At 48.7% G+C, this 16,718-nt stretch overlaps 1 protein-coding gene across 2 annotated transcripts; it reads right to left on the bottom strand.

Annotated features, from left to right (window-relative positions):
• Positions 1-8: 8 nt before the first annotated feature.
• On the bottom strand, positions 9-8,888 carry LOC138614541 (uncharacterized). Of its 2 annotated transcripts, XM_069688047.1 has the most exons (6): positions 7,165-8,888; positions 4,743-4,930; positions 4,204-4,348; positions 3,005-3,307; positions 2,603-2,675; positions 2,091-2,162 (listed from the first exon to the last, which is right to left on the bottom strand). In XM_069688047.1, the coding sequence occupies exons 1-5, from the start codon at positions 8,788-8,790 to the stop codon at positions 2,640-2,642; spliced, it is 2,298 nt and encodes a 765-aa protein (XP_069544148.1). In that variant the 5' UTR covers positions 8,791-8,888; the 3' UTR covers positions 2,091-2,162; positions 2,603-2,639. The 2 variants fall into 2 exon arrangements, with proteins under 2 accessions (XP_069544147.1, XP_069544148.1); XM_069688046.1 differs by lacking the exon at positions 2,603-2,675 and having other exon boundaries at positions 9-2,162.
• Positions 8,889-16,718: the final 7,830 nt, after the last annotated feature.

Below are 16,718 nucleotides of genomic sequence, written 5' to 3'. Positions count from 1 at the left end.
TTTTTTTTTTTTTTATCAAGTACAAATATGTCCGATTTGGTAACTGATGGTCTCCGCAAACATTACAAATCAATGCAACAGTACATGCAACTAAGGCTCATGCCTCGAGATCTGTACACTGCAACATACACACTGCTGCATCGAACATATACAGCGCGTTACAGCCAGCAGTCTGTCATGGAAAAATAGTGTTTTTGAAAAAATGAAAAGCACCAGTAAGTTGGTGCTTTTTAATGTGGAGCCTGCACGCCTCTGTATTGAAGGAGATGCTGAACAGTCCGTTGCTCTCATAGAGGAGTAGAGAGAAGATCTGCCGTCATCAGCAGCTCCTCCAAACCAATCTGTGTCATTTGTCATCGCCTCTCAGAACGATCTGTGTGAGCGACTCGTGATGTGACGTCTCCGTCAGACGCTCCGGATTCATACATCACATGACCTCTGCAGGTCCGTGAGCACGCACACACTCAGGGATGGATTTTGTTCGGAAACATCTGATCAAAGTCCCGATGTGATCTCAGGACAGTGTCAGCATCGATCTGTCACGGCTTTCAATTCACCACATGGCATAAAGGTACGATGGGACGTTCTTCGTCAACTAAATGTGTCAGTATCCAGGTATGATGAGAAAGTATTGAAACTTTAACACTGCATGAGAACTTGGTGTAAACCATGGAAGCATATAATGAGCCAGTTATCAAGAGAAGCTTCAGGAGTCTGAGTTTTATTTACAATTCAGTAAATATGAAGAAGTGGAAAACATTGTGCATTTTATATGCAGACCTCCAGCCTCGACATGTGGTACGACACTCTGGGGGAGGCTGGGCTGAGGATGACAACAGGAAGTGCTCAGACCCCTTCACTTTCTAAACTCTTTGGTAAATGTAATTTTAAATGAATAAAATGTGCATTTTTGTTCACACCGGTCTACTCTGTGTGACCACTAATTTCAAAGTGAAAAACTGATTGCAGAATTATTTGTAAATTCATTAACCATTTCTAGAAGGATTCAGACAGGTTTGTTGTTGCTTCAGATGCATCATTTGCTTTAATAATCCTTTAGATGTAATAGATTTAATAATCCTTTAGATGTGTCTCTAACTTCATGTGATTCCACTTGTGGACACAAACCAAGTCCAAGTCCTCTGCTGACCTCCACTATTAAGAAAAGAGAATAAAACCTCTTCTAAAGCTTTGGCTGTTTCCAGGAGCACTGATGCCTTAGTAGCAGTAAGATCAAGTTTGAAACCACCAGCATTTCTTCTAGAGTCGGCCGTCCAGCCAAACCCTAGCTGCTTCGCTCCTTCATCAGAGAGGTGACCACGAACCTGATGACCACTCTGACAGCCTCAGAAGTCCTCTTCACAGGAGGGACCACCTGCTGTTCATCACCTGTTAATACCATCTCCACAGTGATGCATGCCTCAGCGGCAGGGACGGCGAGACGGATGAATGCGGAGCGGGCTTTGTACTGTTTCCAAATGAAGTTTCTGAGTGTGCACAAAGTGTGTTGGTGTGAACACGTTCAGCTACACACAGTGTAGAATACTGGTAGAGGTGTCACTGTTTATACTGAGGGAACTGTCCCTTTAACCTCTCCGGGGTAACAAACCAACGTGGGCGTTCAGGAGGTGACAGAGTGGACTGTTCTGCAGCAGAGCTGATCTACAGGATGTGTGCTTCAGTGTGGAGTACATTCATGTGTCAGGTGTTTCAATTCAGCTGCATTTCTGTCAAACACTTGAGAATTGAATTTTCAGAAAACATACTGTATAAAAATGACACTTACTGAGAGGAAAGATTTCCTTCCTGCCCGTCCCTGATCTTTATTTATCTTACCGATGATACTACCGTCTGTTATTAATGTGGCAGCCGTCAGTAAGAGGATACAGAAAACCTCAGTCTCATTTTCAGTGCAGCGCGAGAGTCTGTGGGTACTGAGATGATGCTGTGGTCATGTGACACATTCGTCCACATACTTGTGCAAAGTTCAACTTCCTGTGAGCTCAGTCCAGGACTTCCTGTTTGACCGGTATGAGGGTGGGGGGGTGTCGGCTGCCCCGTGTCTCTCTCTGCAGAGTGTACTCAGTAAACTGGGAGGAGTCCACTCCACCTCCACATGAGCCTGTGATCCAGAAGCCTCTCTGCTGCAGACGCTCCAACACCTGCAGACACACACACACACACACACACACACACACACACACACACACACACACACACACACACACACACACACACACACACACACACACACACACACACACACACACACACACACACACACACACACACACACACAGGTAGGAGAGTGGACACGTAGCTGTGATGCAACACGTTCTTCAGACATGTTGTGCAATGGAAAGTCAAGAAACATTAATGGAACGATTTGAAGTCACTGTGTGGAAATATTTGTTATCTCCCAATTGAAAATATAAGTGAAGGTTCATTTATTCTGTCATTAAGCAGAGCAGCAAGTCACACTGTTCACAAAACAGAAAATCTTTTTCCAGATTCAGAGACAAACAACAATCAATAATTACTGAGAACCAAGCTAGTGAGACTGAAGTACTGCAGCTTCAACCTCATGGAGAAAAGCTTTAACCTGGATGGAAATCTGTCTGAGAATGAAGGAGGAATCTTCAGCAGACGATACGGAGACCAGAGGGACTCTGTGTCTTTAAAACATACAGGGACAGACAAACCCAAAATACAGAGAGGACAGAGAGGGACAGAGAGGGATAGAGAGGACAGGTGATGAAATGTGCATCACATGTATCCCAACCTGGACTTGGCTTTTTGTGTCCCTGCAGCTGTGTGTGTGTTTTCTTCAGTTTCAGTTCTTTGGGCCTTCAAGGCCACCATACTTGTGTATGCTCGGATACAGACAGGTGTAATCATGGTTAAACACCTCCAGCTGACAGTTAAATCGGTTCTACGAGACCAAAACCAGGTGTTTTGGATTGTGATGAGCTGTCTGTGTTCTAAGAGACAGGTGTGTTGGTACCTGCACTGAGCTGAGGTGACAGTATCCGTTGAGGGGGAAGCGGAGGACGTGAGTGGAGTCCTGACTCCAGCTGCTGTTCAGGGAGTTCAGCAGGACGTCTCTGACCTCAGGGAACATCTCCTCCATCACCGCCCGCCGGCTGCTCACACTGATCCTCTCACCGAGCTCCGGAGCCACGTGGACCACCACGCACTCGCAGCCCCGAGACACGTCCCCGTCCCGCTCCGTCCTCCAGCGCTGCAGCTCGGCCTGCAGCGGAGCCAGCTGGAAGAAAGAGGCCTCCTCATACAGCAGGGAGAACTCCTGCAAACACAGGACACAGGTCAGAGACATGAGGACACGCTCAGAGACATGAGGACGAGGTCAGAGATATGAGACATGAGGACAAGGTCAGAGACATGAGGACAAAGTCAGAGACATGAGGACACGCTCACCACAGGGACACAGAGCTTGTAGAAATACACACTTGGACACGTATACACAAATGCAGTGAAACACATTGATGTACTTGTGAACACACTAAAATAAAGGTAAATACATTTTTTGTTCAGGAGTTCAGTTCTGCTGAGAATGTTTGAAGCTCTGAGTGGAGGAAACACACTGACTTCATTTTCATACAAATAAACACACACCACCCAACTAATACGCTCACACAGAAGTCTGTCTTCATAACTTTGGGCCGGACAGACGCAGCTGATCAGAGTCTGAGGTGACCGTTTACCATCGTTAAGTTGATGTTTGTAATGAAGCCTGCTGAACGTCACTGTGACAAATGAAACGCAGCTGCTGACTTAAAAGTCACAATGTGTAGAAAATGTAATATTCTGATTGATACCTAATTACTTTGAAGTTGGTGACAGACTAAAATATAATTTGAATTGTTTGGATTAATACATGATACATTAACAATATGTGAAGTTAATGCAGAAAAGAAAACACCTGATTTACATACAACAGCACAAGAGGAACATGTTAACGGTGTAGTGTCCTGTAGGCCGTCCCTGTTCAGGGACTGACAGTGTGTCTCTGTGTCTCACATGTTGTAACACTGATCTCAGACCAGTCTCAGGACCCGTCTGTAAGACTCATGTGTCTCTGGACTAGTGACGAGTTAAACCCCGTCATCTGATCTTTACAGCTGTTACTGTCCCGCTGCTGTGATGGACTGCAGAAGTCCCTGATCAGAGACAGACACTCACTGTGAAGCCGTCGGGGACGAGCAGTTTGGACGTCCGCAGGAAGTTGAGGATGTAGCGGAACATGGGACCGTCCCGATCGATGAAGTAGTGCTGCTTCAGACTGTCCAACACGATGGGCTCCGTCCCATCGAACAGTCGACCGATTCTGTCCCAGACACAGAAACAGTTTTTAGTTTTAATCCTCAGGTCAATCATCAGTCCAAACTAACTGTGAGACAAGATCTGGTAGTTTGATAAATAAGTCTTGAAACATCCATAACTAAATTTGTAATTCTTGTTCTTGCTCTGAGGTGCACCTTTAATCCATGCAGAGGAGAACCCATTAAAACCACTTCATATCGAGTTTTAGGTTTTTTTTTGTTTTCCCAAATCTGCAACATGTAATTCTTTTCCATTTTAATTAGACAACCAAAGTGGAAGTCAGATATTAGAAACTATTATGTACCAATATCAGGAGAAAGTCTGAAGTTGTTTCGTGAGACAGACCAGAGGATGTCCACCTCAATGAGCCCTTGATTTAAAGCCGAGGTGTCCCTCACCTTGAATCGGGGTACTTGGTGAGGGTGGCCAGGCTGCTGGTGTACACGTGTCCTCCCACATCGATGTGCACTGGTGCGCTGGCTTTGGTGAGCCGGGCTGGTGTGGGAATGCCGGCGGAGCCCAGAGGGGACACGGGAGACACAGAGGACATCTTCTCACTGGACATACTGCTGCTGCCACGGCTGTCCTGGGACACACAACACACACACACACACACACACACACACACACACACACACACACACACACACATGTAGTAGTGGTGCTGCACTAGCCCGTACAGCCAGTGCTGCAATGGTGACTGTAGTAGATATACGGGAAAGATCAGTAACCAGGGACAGTTTGTGGTGGCTGGTGCACATCTGAGACTCAGTACAAAGTTCTGAGGGATCACTTCTTGACGGGAGTGGTCTCACCACAACGCACAAGGGGCTTCTGAACGGTTTCTATGAAAATGATGTGATTGACGTGCTGTGACCTTCACAGTCACCATATCTGACCCTGGTTGAACACCTGCGGGGGACTTTGGACCTGATGGACAACGCTCTGCATCATCATCCAAACACCAAAGGTGGGAAAATCTTTTTGAAAGACCTTAAAGAAAAAAAACATGACTGTATACAAAAAAAATGTTTGCTTCCAGATCTGAAAAAGGAGGCCGATGCAATGGTGTCTTAAGGTGCAATGCCACAAAGTGCCACTAGAGGTCGGCTCCAAAAAGCCTCCATAGACTCCTATTCAAGTAGTCTAATAAAGTTCTCAGTCAATTAGATTTTTTTATTAATCTTATTCTGGATGTCCATCTGAAAATAATCCCTCATTCATTAGAAAAGAAGATTCAAGAAGACCTGTTTTTGGGGGCGTGTCTGTTTGATTGACAGGCCTGTGGTGCAGTCAGGTTACAGCTATCGGTGGGCGGGACGTAGTATCTCAGATCCACCGCTTGCTCCTCCTCCAGCTCGTCCAAATATGGTCACTTGCTGCTCCAAACCGCTCCTAACTAGCAAAGATGGTGACGGACAGAATCTGAACTGGAGGATTCATAACGTTCACAAACCAACAGGCGACCTCACTGCTGGTTGCCGCTTGGGAAAAAACAACATTAAAAGTATTCGTAAGGTACTGGACCACTTCTTGCTACTAGAACAACTTCACTACACCTGATCTGGACCTCTACAGAGACAGAACACCATTCCTCCTACTACTGACTCCTCCCTCAACTAAATGAAGGTTAAACAACAAATAAAGCAGAAAGACCTGCAAACAGCTGACACACACACACACACACACACACACACACACACACACACACACACACACACACACACACACACACACACACACACACACACACACACAACACACACACACACACACACACACACACACACACACACACACACACACACACACACACACACACACACACACACACACACACACACACACACACACACACACACACACACACACACACACACACACACACACACACACACACACACACACACACACACACACACACACACACACACACACACACACACACACACACACACAACACACACACACAGGCGCATTAAAGGCCGTCAATCATATGTACCACATCCACAACTGTGTCAGCGGGTGTCATGGTAGCAGAGCGACAGTCCCATTGAGAATCCCTCCTGTCTCCTATTCAGGTGTTTTTATTCAGTGTTTTAATGATTATTGTATCACACCATTGAATAAGCAACACGTCCTCCAGCACAATAAAGATTCACTTATTCTGTTTGTTTTGTGATTCAGAGACGTTGAAGTTTTCCAGTGGATCCATACCAACATTTTCAAAAAGTTATTTTTCAAGGTGATTGACAGCATATTGATGGGTTCAGGCTGGTCAGGCCAAACTTTAAAGGACCAGTTTTATTTACTACAAACATGTAGGCTCCTCTGCAGCGATGACTGTTCTCCTTAAAGTCATGAAGATTTGTTTTCTTATTCCATGCACTGCAGACTTCACTGTGATATGACATCCTTTAAGTCCTTTAAGATGCACGGGACACTTTAATACTGCTGTTTAATGAGCAACCTTCACAGAAAGGTAAATACAAATATGTGGTTCAGTTATAAACTGGATGCATTTTAATAATGATACAAAGATGACTGGCAGTGGGAGACAATAACCAGCCTGGTGTCCTGAAATACATTTTAAACAGGTGGAATCTTAACCGACCTGTAGTCATACTCTGTTTGTTTTTAATATTTTACAACGACATATCAAATGATCTTTTACTAAGCCTGTTCAATTTGAATGGCAGGACTTTTACTGAGGCTATAAAAAACATAAAGTGGTCAACAGTACAAAGCGGAGGACTCCGAGCTTTTACACACGCGACCTGCCTCTCCTGCGGATGATGAACGATCACGTGGTCTGGTTACCTGTGTGGGCACAGACACCGGGGACCGGACACCGGGCCGTGTCATGTGGGACTCTGAGGACCTGGCGGGCACCGAGCCCCCGTCGTTCCTCTCAGCGGGAGACTGTGCGCGGTTCCCGGGCTGCAGACACATCTTCTTGGCGGACGGAGCTCCGGGCTCCTCCTCCTCCTCCTCCTCCTCCTCCGCGCCGCCTCTCCTCGCTGCTGCAGCCGGTGCTGATGTGTTTACTGCCGCTGCCGCCGTGTCCGTGGGTGTCCCCTGCGGATTCCCCTCCGCCACGTCGGTGACCTGGCGCATGTACGGGATCACAAGCTGGAGATGGGACTGCGCGTGACCGTTCATCGTTTCCGAGGCAACGTAAAGCGTCGTCATCGGCCTAAAGCCCGCAGCCCCCACGATGCTGTTGAGCGTCGCTATGGAGACGGCGCCGATGCAGTGGTTCGTGTATGTCTTGGAGAGCTTGGCAGCGCGCGACAACATCTGCATCCTCGTGCCCAACAGGTTCTTTCCGATGGCTTTGTTCTCGTACCACGTCACGTCGCTCGCGCAGCAGTGATCCCGGGGCCGCTGGAAGAACGCCCTGCACAGCGGGTTCCGTTTGGACACGTACCGGACGAAGCTGGCGTACGGACAGTGCTCCGTGCCGGTCTCGTACATCCGCGGCAGGGTGTCCTCGTCTGCGTCCGGACGCTTCTTTGTCCAGGCGGCGGAGCGGGACTTGTGGTACGGTCCGAGAGCCTTGAAATACACAAACTTCCTCCCGTCCTCATCCACGGCCAGACCGAAGGAGTCCTCTTCCAGCTCCCGCTGGTTCTCCCGGCCCCTGGTGCAGAAATACATGCAGGTCTCGAACCAGACTTTGTTGAGCAGCCCGAACGGGGTGTCGGTGTTGAACACGGAGGACTCGTACAGTTTCCGCAGGTCTGAGCGCGTGATGGCTTGTTTCTGCACCACGGGACCGGCGCCCTGCTCCTCCAGCCGCCGGATGACCGCGGCCAGGGTCAGGTTGGCGCTGCGCAGCTCGGGGTCCTTGGTGAGGTCCAAAGTGCGGCAGTAGGGCGGCTCGTTCAGGTACCTGTTCAGGGAGCTCCGGATGCTGATGAGGGAAGACTTGCTGTACAACTGTCCACTTTTGGAGCGCGCCTCAGCGTAGAAGGAGCGCAGCACCGCGCACAGCGCATCCTTGTCCAGAGTTTCAAAGTCTGGACTTTGGGCTTTCTCGCTGAGGTACTCCCTGAAGATCCGCACCGCGTACCGGGTAGCCAGGCGGGTGTTCTCGCTCAGCCGGTTCCGCTCTGACCGCTGAAGGTCTCCATCCAGGTGAGCCTCCAGCCCGGTGGGGACTCTGCTGCTGAAAGGGTCCGCCTCCCCCTCCTCTTCCCCTCGGTCCATATTCCGCATAACGACCGCTTCTGTGTCGATGGAGTCAAGCACGGTGCTCCCTGACACCCACTCCATCTCCACACCTTCTCTGTCGGACTCCTCGTCCTCATCCTCATCCTCACCGGTGATCTGGACCTCCTGGATCTCATCTTCATCAGACTCCTCATCCTCCTCCTCCCTGGTCCTCTCGGGTTTGCTCATCTGCTCCTGCTCCGTGTCTCCGCTGGCAGGCATTCTCGCCATATTGCAGTCTGTGAAGCAGTCCTCCGGCAGCGCGCATGCGCTATATTGGACCGCAGCGCTGAAAGCCTTTTGTGTTATAGTGACCTTCAGCCGTGCACGCGTTTCTTTTAAGGTACAGGGAGCGAGCGCAGCGGGTGGGTGAATTTGAAGGCGCGCGCCCTGCCAGAGAGGCAGCAGTTTGGGACTGAATATTGGACCAGGAGCACGAGCTGTGTGGTCCAGACCAGGACTGCAGGAGTGTAACAGCCAGCATCAAACACACACACACTTGAAACTTGAAATCAGTTTGACACACTCCAGGGTTCAAGTGTGTTGTTTCTGTGGTTTTAGAAACGTACATGTACACGGTGTCAGCTGTGCTGTGTGTGTTGGTGGGTGAACTACTCTGACTTCAGTTTGGGACTTGTGGTATAATCTGAGCGCTACAGTTCATGAATAGAAGTGATGCTACGGTCAAACAACACTCATCAAAGAGCTACCAGCATGCATACCTGCATAGGACCTGCAGAAAAAGCAAATAAGTTAAAAATGCGCAGCCTATTGAATGAGATTTGACAGAACTGAGAAAGAACTCTGAACTGCAGTCTTTGCGCATAAATAAGCTCACAAACATATAATGTTTGTTTGTTTGTTTGTTTGTGATAGAATTAAGCAGGAGTGTACTCCAGCATGTGTTCATGGAAGCAGGGTTTGATTACCAACAGGGCAAAACAGGCCTCAGACCTCCGAGGGCCCGAAGAGCTCTGGTTCACTGCAGGTCAGCTGGGTTTTAATAATTCCATAAATTGCTCATATTTTAGGGAATTTTCAACACTAAAGTCGACCACGTCAACTTAAAGAGGGTCCTGCATCGTTTTATAACATGTGGAATAAGTCCAAATCTAACACCACAATTCCATCAGCTTTTATTGTGCTCCACTTTTAAATATCTAAATAACCTTGTAATAATTGATTACTTTGCACCAATGAACTGATGCACTGCTGGTTTCTGGGCTTATAATGATGCTGCCATGGGGTACATCTAAACTTGGAGGCAATGAGGAATACAATGAAGGCACAGAGGGGAGGGTGGGAGGGGCCACCCAGTGGGGTGCCACCAGCAAATGTAAGCCCAGAGGCCATCAAATACATTCATCCAGCCATACCTGGAACAATACTAGTACTAATATTTACTCTTTTTTGGGGGGCAAGATTTTTTTCAGTGCTTCCAAAATAAAACTAAAATATTAATGATATTCACAGATCAAACTTCAGCCCACAATATCTGAAAATGTTATTGGCTCACAGACTCATAAATGATGCATGCATTCAATTGATCTGATGAATTCTACATGTATGCTAGGATTTCTGTACTTCTATTGCTTTAATGACACAAAATGGAACTGACACTTGAGAATCATTAAGATGTTAGGGCCTAAAAAAAAGTCTAAGAAAATGTTCAGAGACTGAAGCAGCTGAACCTCAAAGTCACTTCACAACACACTGGACAGTTTCCAAGGTCAAGAGGAAACAGACTCGTCCCTCAACCTAATGTAGGTATATCCTGTTTATTATATATCACAGTATCACAGCAAAACATGAGATCATTTTGGGTTGTCTATAGGCATAAAAGTTACATGTTTTGAAAGCATGAAACATACCTACACGTAAATGTCATGTGACGTGGGATCATGTACCAATGTCCCGCAAAAGAGGTGTTGAGACTAAGTATGAAGGACATTTTTAGGCAGTGTTGGGAGGAAGGAAAAAGGGGGTGGGGGGTGTCTTGGTGGCATTCGTCAGATTTACCCTGCGTTCCAGTATCCATACTACTGTACTATTTAGTACACCAGAAAAATACATAGTATGTTAAATGTAGGATGCTAAAAGTACGAGGATGTCCTACTACATTCACTCGTATTTTGCAGTCTGCAGGTCAGCAAGTGGCTCTAGCGCTTCTTACCCACAGTCCTTTGCGTGGCAGAAGATATGTTCCATCGACGTAGCTGCTGAGACAGTTGGTGGCGCTGATGCTCCGCCCACAAAAGGAAGAAGGAGGAGAAAGGCAATTAAAGGAAGCGTACTCGTTCCCGATCCCAAAGTCGACCGTCACAGACTCAGATTTTGAGGCGTGTCGCCGGTAAGTCCGCGAGGGTTTAGGACTGTCCCACTATCGTATCATTGAGTCTGTGAAGGCCTTCTGAGGGGTATTTTGAGCCCTTTAAGCACCCTTTCTGTAAGTCTGCATTTCTGAAGACTTTGCCTGACGGAATTACCCACAGTTCATAGCAAAATACCCGATGTATTAAATGTAGTCGTCTTCTCTCCAATAAGGTCCGGCTAAAGCTGGTTCTCTTTCATAGCATTCGTTTCGTGTCTCACGATGGGAACGCCCTCGGCGTGACCTCATCAGAAGCTCCTATTACACTCTACCAGCCAGGATTGGCTGGAGCTGAGCGTGGCAGCATCACCAGACCGCCCTCCTTGCTCATTCGTAGCGAGAAGAGGTGAGTGCTTTGAATGACGGTCAGAGCGGTGTCAGCCCTATTTATAGGGGGAGGGCCTACAGGGCGTAGGAGAACAAATGCCTCCAGTCGAACCCTCTGTGGCGAGTCACCTGCACCCGAAGACTTCTATGTCCTCGGCGGGGCCCGCTCTGCCGTCAAGAGCCGATCGTTTCCAGTCCAGCCTGACCGACAAATCGTACAAGGCGGCTGCGGTAGCGGTCCGCGCTCTGAACGCCACCTCCCTTCTGATGGCCTATCGAGCCGAGCTAGAAGAGGAGATGACGGCCGCACCTGCTGCTGTGGGAGGAAGTGTGTCATCACGGATCACTGCCTCCACCTCCACAAAGTCGCGGTCCAAGCTCTGGGGAGATCTATGGGTGTAATGGTGCTGCAGGAAAGAGCTCGGTGGTTAAACCTCACCACTCTCTCCACCAAAGATAGGGAGGACCTCCTGGACACCCCCATCACGGCCAAAGGGCTTTTCGGTGCAGCTATCACCACGATGCAAAAGAGGTGTGGGGAGAAGAAGAAGGATGATGAGGCCCTGAGGTTGTGTTTACCCAGACGGGCTGCGGCGGCCACCGCTGCCCCTCCGCCTCACCGCCCCTCCGCCTCACCTCCACCTCACCGCCCCTCCGCCTCACCTTCGCCTCACAGCCCCTCCGCCTCACCGCCCCTCCGCCTCACCTTCGCCTCACCGCCCCTCCACCCCTCCACCCCTCTGCCTCACCTTCGCCTCACCGCCCCTCCGCCTCACCTTCGCCTCACCGCCCCTCCACCCCTCCACCCCTCTGCCTCACCTTCGCCTCACCGCCCCTCCGCCTCACCTTCGCCTCACCACCCCTCCACCCCTCTGCCTCACCTCCGCCTCACCGCCCCTCCGCCCCTCCGCCTCACCTCCGCCTCACCGCCCCTCCACCCCTCTGCCTCACCTCCGCCTCACCGCCCCTCTGCCTCACCTCCGCCTCACCGCCCCTCCGCCTCACCTTCGCCTCACCGCCCCTCCGCCCCTCCGCCTCACCTCCGCCTCACCGCCCCTCCGCCCCTCCGCCTCACCTTCGCCTCACCGCCCCTCCGCCTCACCTTCGCCTCACCGCCCCTCCGCCCCTCCGCCTCACCTCCGCCTCACCGCCCCTCTGCCTCACCTCCGCCTCACCGCCCCTCCGCCTCCCCCCAGGCTATACTGAGGGCTTCCATTCCCAAGAGCTCATGGCAGAGGAAGCCTCCTCCCGCTGGCGGGACTCGCCCTGACCAGCTACAGCCAACTTCCACTCAGACTGTTAGGAGGAGGAAGCGGCCTGATAGTCTCCCTGGAGGGAGAGGGCGGGCCGGTCCCGCTCCCCCGTGTGGCTCCGATCCCGAGCACGTTTGGAGAGTTCGGCCAAGTTCGGCTCTCAGACGACAGGTTGTTCGAACCTGCCTTGCGGCCCCTGAAGAGAGGCAGAGACTTTGTTGTACAGGTGGAACCTCACAGAGGTCCCCACACATGTCTTGCAAGCACTTTTCATTGTCTGAACGCATTAAAAATGCCCAAACTGTCGCATGCAGGCATTGTGCCAAGGGCGCAGTTAAAAATGTTGAAAAACAAAATAAACTCATTGCCAGAGAGGAGTTTGGTCACTCATTCCCCAGAGGGAATGACACCTCACTGCAGCATAAACAATACTGCCGCGGTACAGAAGGGACAGTTCTGCGTCCCAGTGCCACAACAGGGCGGTCTTACCCCGGGTGCAGCAGACTGGCCTGTCAGCCCGCTGTCAGGGATGATAGAGACCTGGGCGCAATGCACAGATTCAGAGTGGGTGATGAGAACAATAAGCAGGGGATACAGGCTGCAATTCGCTGTGTGCCCTCCACAATTCAGGGGAGTGATTCTATCACAGGCCCAAGACAAAACCGCTCGCTTCCTACAGGAGGAAATTTCCTCTTTGTTAGAGAAAAGAGCGATCAGTTATCCCCCACGAGCACAGTCAGAGTGGCTTCTATTCAAGATATTTCCTAGTGCCAAAGAAAGGTGGGTGTGGGATGCGTGCGATTTTAGACCTACAGGCTCTAAACAAGCATCTCAGGAAATACAAATTCAGAATGTTGACGCACGCCTCTCTGCTGCGCTTCCTCCGCCCGGGCGATTGGTTCACTTCAATCCACCTCAAGGACGCCTATTTCCACATTCCAATATACCCTCCACACAGGAAATACCTCAGATTTGCATTTCAGGGGAGGTGTTACGAGTACCTAGTCCTCCCCTTTGAACTCTCACTAAGCCCGAGAGTGTTTGTGAAATACACCGAGGCAGCTGTGGGGCCGCTCAAGAGGCCGTGTGGCGATGTACATAGACGACTGGTTAATTGCAGAATCTTCACACAAGGAAGCAGTAGCGCTCACAAGGCTGCTGTCAGAACACATGATGAACCTGGGCTTCAGGTTAAAATGTGGAAAAGAGCGTTCTTCTTCCAACTCAAACCATTTCCTTCATAGGTCTGTCTCGGAATTCAGTTCAGGCCAAAGCGAAGCTGACTGGAGAGCAATTAAATGCCCTCAAAGGCTGCTGAGCTCGTTTCCGCAGGGGGAACCTGGTACCAGCGTGGTACCAGTCAGGCTCTGCCGGAGACTGTTATGGCTGATAGCCTCAGCACTAGTAGCGGTCCCACTGGGTCGTCTGTACGTGAGAGGAATCCAGCGATGGGTGAAACATGGATTTTCTGTCTCAGGGCGTACCTATGGGGATTGTGCTGCGCAGAAAGGTAGTCACAAAGGACGCCTCCTTATCAGGCGTCCTTATATCTAGATATATGTATCTATCTAGATATATGTATCTATCTAGATATATGTAGATAGATAGATACATATATCTAGATAGATAGATAGATAGATAGATAGATAGATAGATAGATAGATAGATAGATAGATAGATAGATAGATAGATAGATAGATAGATAGATAGATAGATAGATAGATAGATAGATAGATAGATAGATAGATAGATAGATAGATAGATAGATAGATAGATAGATAGATAGATAGATAGATAGATAGATAGATAGATAGATAGATAGATAGATAGATAGATAGATAGATAGATAGATAGATAGATAGATAGATAGATAGATAGATGTGATACCGGGTTGCAGACTAAAATGCTGTATTACCCTTCTAAACTTCCTGTTGTATCACTGAACCACTAGGATTTTGGTAGATTACTTCCATTCCCTTCAAAATGACATCCATGGTGTACTCACTGTTTTATAGTGTTATTATTTTGATTGAAATGCATTTGGTCCCTTCTCTGCTCTCTGGGGATGGATGCAGACAACATCGATCCTTTGTGTCTGAGACGCTCTGTTCTGATGTGCACTTATGTTAGCAGTCATTTTAGCTGTTTCTTAATATAGTATCCCATCATGCTTTGTGCCCGCTCCTAGCTAAGAGCACTGGTTTCTCCCCTGGGCAAACATGACCTTGATACACAGTCTACACCCCGTGTGCTGCTCTCATTGCTGTTTAGGCTGCATCAACTTCACTCATATCAAACCTCAGTGTGTCTGCTGCTGACAGTCACAGTGACGATCGTCTTTATGAAACTCCAGCTCCAAAAAGACTCAATACATATTCTTTTACTTCCTCACACAGATAACTGTCACAGAATGTATCAGCACATACTTCCCTGCTGAATCACAACAAGTCTGTTACAGTCAGGGGTATTCCATTTATCATTTCATATGTTGATAAGAACCTCCAGCTGATCGTGGACAAAACTAACACAAAGGTCACATCAGTCACACCTCACACTGGACTGGACCACAGACTGAATATAAAAGTGTTCGAAGCTTCCAGCTCTGAAAAATGAGGCCGATGCAGAAGTGTCTTCAGCTGCAATACCAGCGAGCACCACTAGAGGTCGGCTCCAAAAAGCCTCCGGCTCCATAGACTCCCATTCAACTTCTCTCATCAAATCCAAAGTGAATAAAATGTGTCCATCAGTTATCTCGGTGTTGTTAGCTAAAGTCACTCCTTCTTATTAGTTTTCTGGAGGTCCATCTGAAAATAATCCCTCATTCATTAGAAAAGAAGATTCAAGAAGACCTGTTTTTGGGGGCGTGTCTGTTTGATTGACAGGTCTGTGGTGCAGTCAGGTTACAGCTATCGGTGGGCGGGACGTAGTATTGTCAGGTTTCCAATCAGATCGGTCAGATCCACCTCTGGCTCCTCCCCCAGCTCGTCCAAATATGGTCACTTCCTGCTCCAAACTGCTCCGAACTAGCAAAGATGGTGACGGACAGAATGTGAACTGGAGGATTCATAACGTTCACAAACCAACGATGACATCACTGATGGTTGATGGTTGATGACCTCACTTCTGGTTGCTAATTGGACTGGACCCACCTTCCATTACAAGACATTAAAACAGATTCAAAACATTAAATACCTCATTATAAACCCCTGACTCAGTTTTGATTAATATTTTTGCTATCCATGACTGTTCCCATAAAGAGCCCATGTCATTCAGAGCAGACTCTGTAGTCCCCACCTCCTGCTGATGCATTATAAAAGCATAATTTAACCTTTCTTTAACATGTTCACCATTTCACCACTGCCTCCGCTTCCTTCCACCCAATCCTGAACAAACCACACTCATCACCCCTTGATCCGCTCCTCAGATTCCTGCCATCTGCTCGAAGATAGAAGACTTTAAATTTCTTCACTTTAGCAGGAGCTTTATCTGTTTTAGCAGCTCTGACACAGGGCCGCCGCTGTGTGCAGATCTGTGTGTGCACAAACAGTCAGGTGGAAAAGTCAGTGCATCCCATGGAAACTGATTCTCAACATATCTCAACAGGCCAAACAATTGCTTCTCTTTGAACCAGTGCCGAGCCTGACAGTAAAACACTCATGATTTCTCCATGTGTAAAAACACGTGATCACATACAAATGCAATTTTGCCTGTAGGAAACTTAAAATGTAAAAAGACGTCAGAAATACTTTGAAACACATTTTTCCCATGAAAACGTGGATTTGGAACATTTTGATGGTGTAACGTGTGAAGCCCGTGTAGATTCCCATGTAAAACACATGCTGTTACCTGTATGGTGCAGAGGTGTGCAGGTCCTAAGAAGACTGCAGCTGAACTGAGAGAGCAGGGATCCAACAGTGAGGGCCAGGGACTGATGAAGGGCAGCGGGTGACGAAGACGAGGGAGGGCAGTGTTAGGAGGAATACAGGAGGACTATAGGACTGTAGGAGGACTACAGGAGGACTACAGGAGGTCTACAGGAGGACTACAGGAGGTCTACAGGACTGTAGGAGGACTGCAGGAGGACTACAGGAGGACTATAGGAGGTTTACAGGAGGTCTACAGGAGGACTACAGGAGGTCTACAGGAGGACTACAGGAGGACTACAGGAGGACTACAGGAGGTCTACAGGACTACAGGAGGACTACAGG

This window comes from Brachyistius frenatus, unplaced genomic scaffold (assembly GCF_029030835.1).
Source record: "Brachyistius frenatus isolate BFR_SWC_R1_liver_20210118 unplaced genomic scaffold, ASM2903083v1 Contig_520, whole genome shotgun sequence".
Lineage (NCBI taxonomy): Eukaryota > Metazoa > Chordata > Actinopteri > Embiotocidae > Brachyistius > Brachyistius frenatus.
Note: the sequence above shows the minus strand (reverse complement) of the source record. Positions and strands in the feature narration are given on the sequence as shown.

Bases quoted from the DNA above. Each gene is read 5' to 3' on its own strand.
- LOC138614541 (XM_069688046.1), bottom strand. From the start codon at position 8,790: ATGGCGAGAATGCCTGCCAGCGGAGACACGGAGCAGGAGCAGATGAGC. The intron at 4,349-4,742 runs GTGAGGGACACC...TGTCTGGGACAG, and splicing joins ACCAAGTACCCCGATTCAAG to AATCGGTCGACTGTTCGATG. The intron at 3,308-4,203 runs GTGAGTGTCTGT...CTGTGTTTGCAG, and splicing joins TCGTCCCCGACGGCTTCACA to GAGTTCTCCCTGCTGTATGA.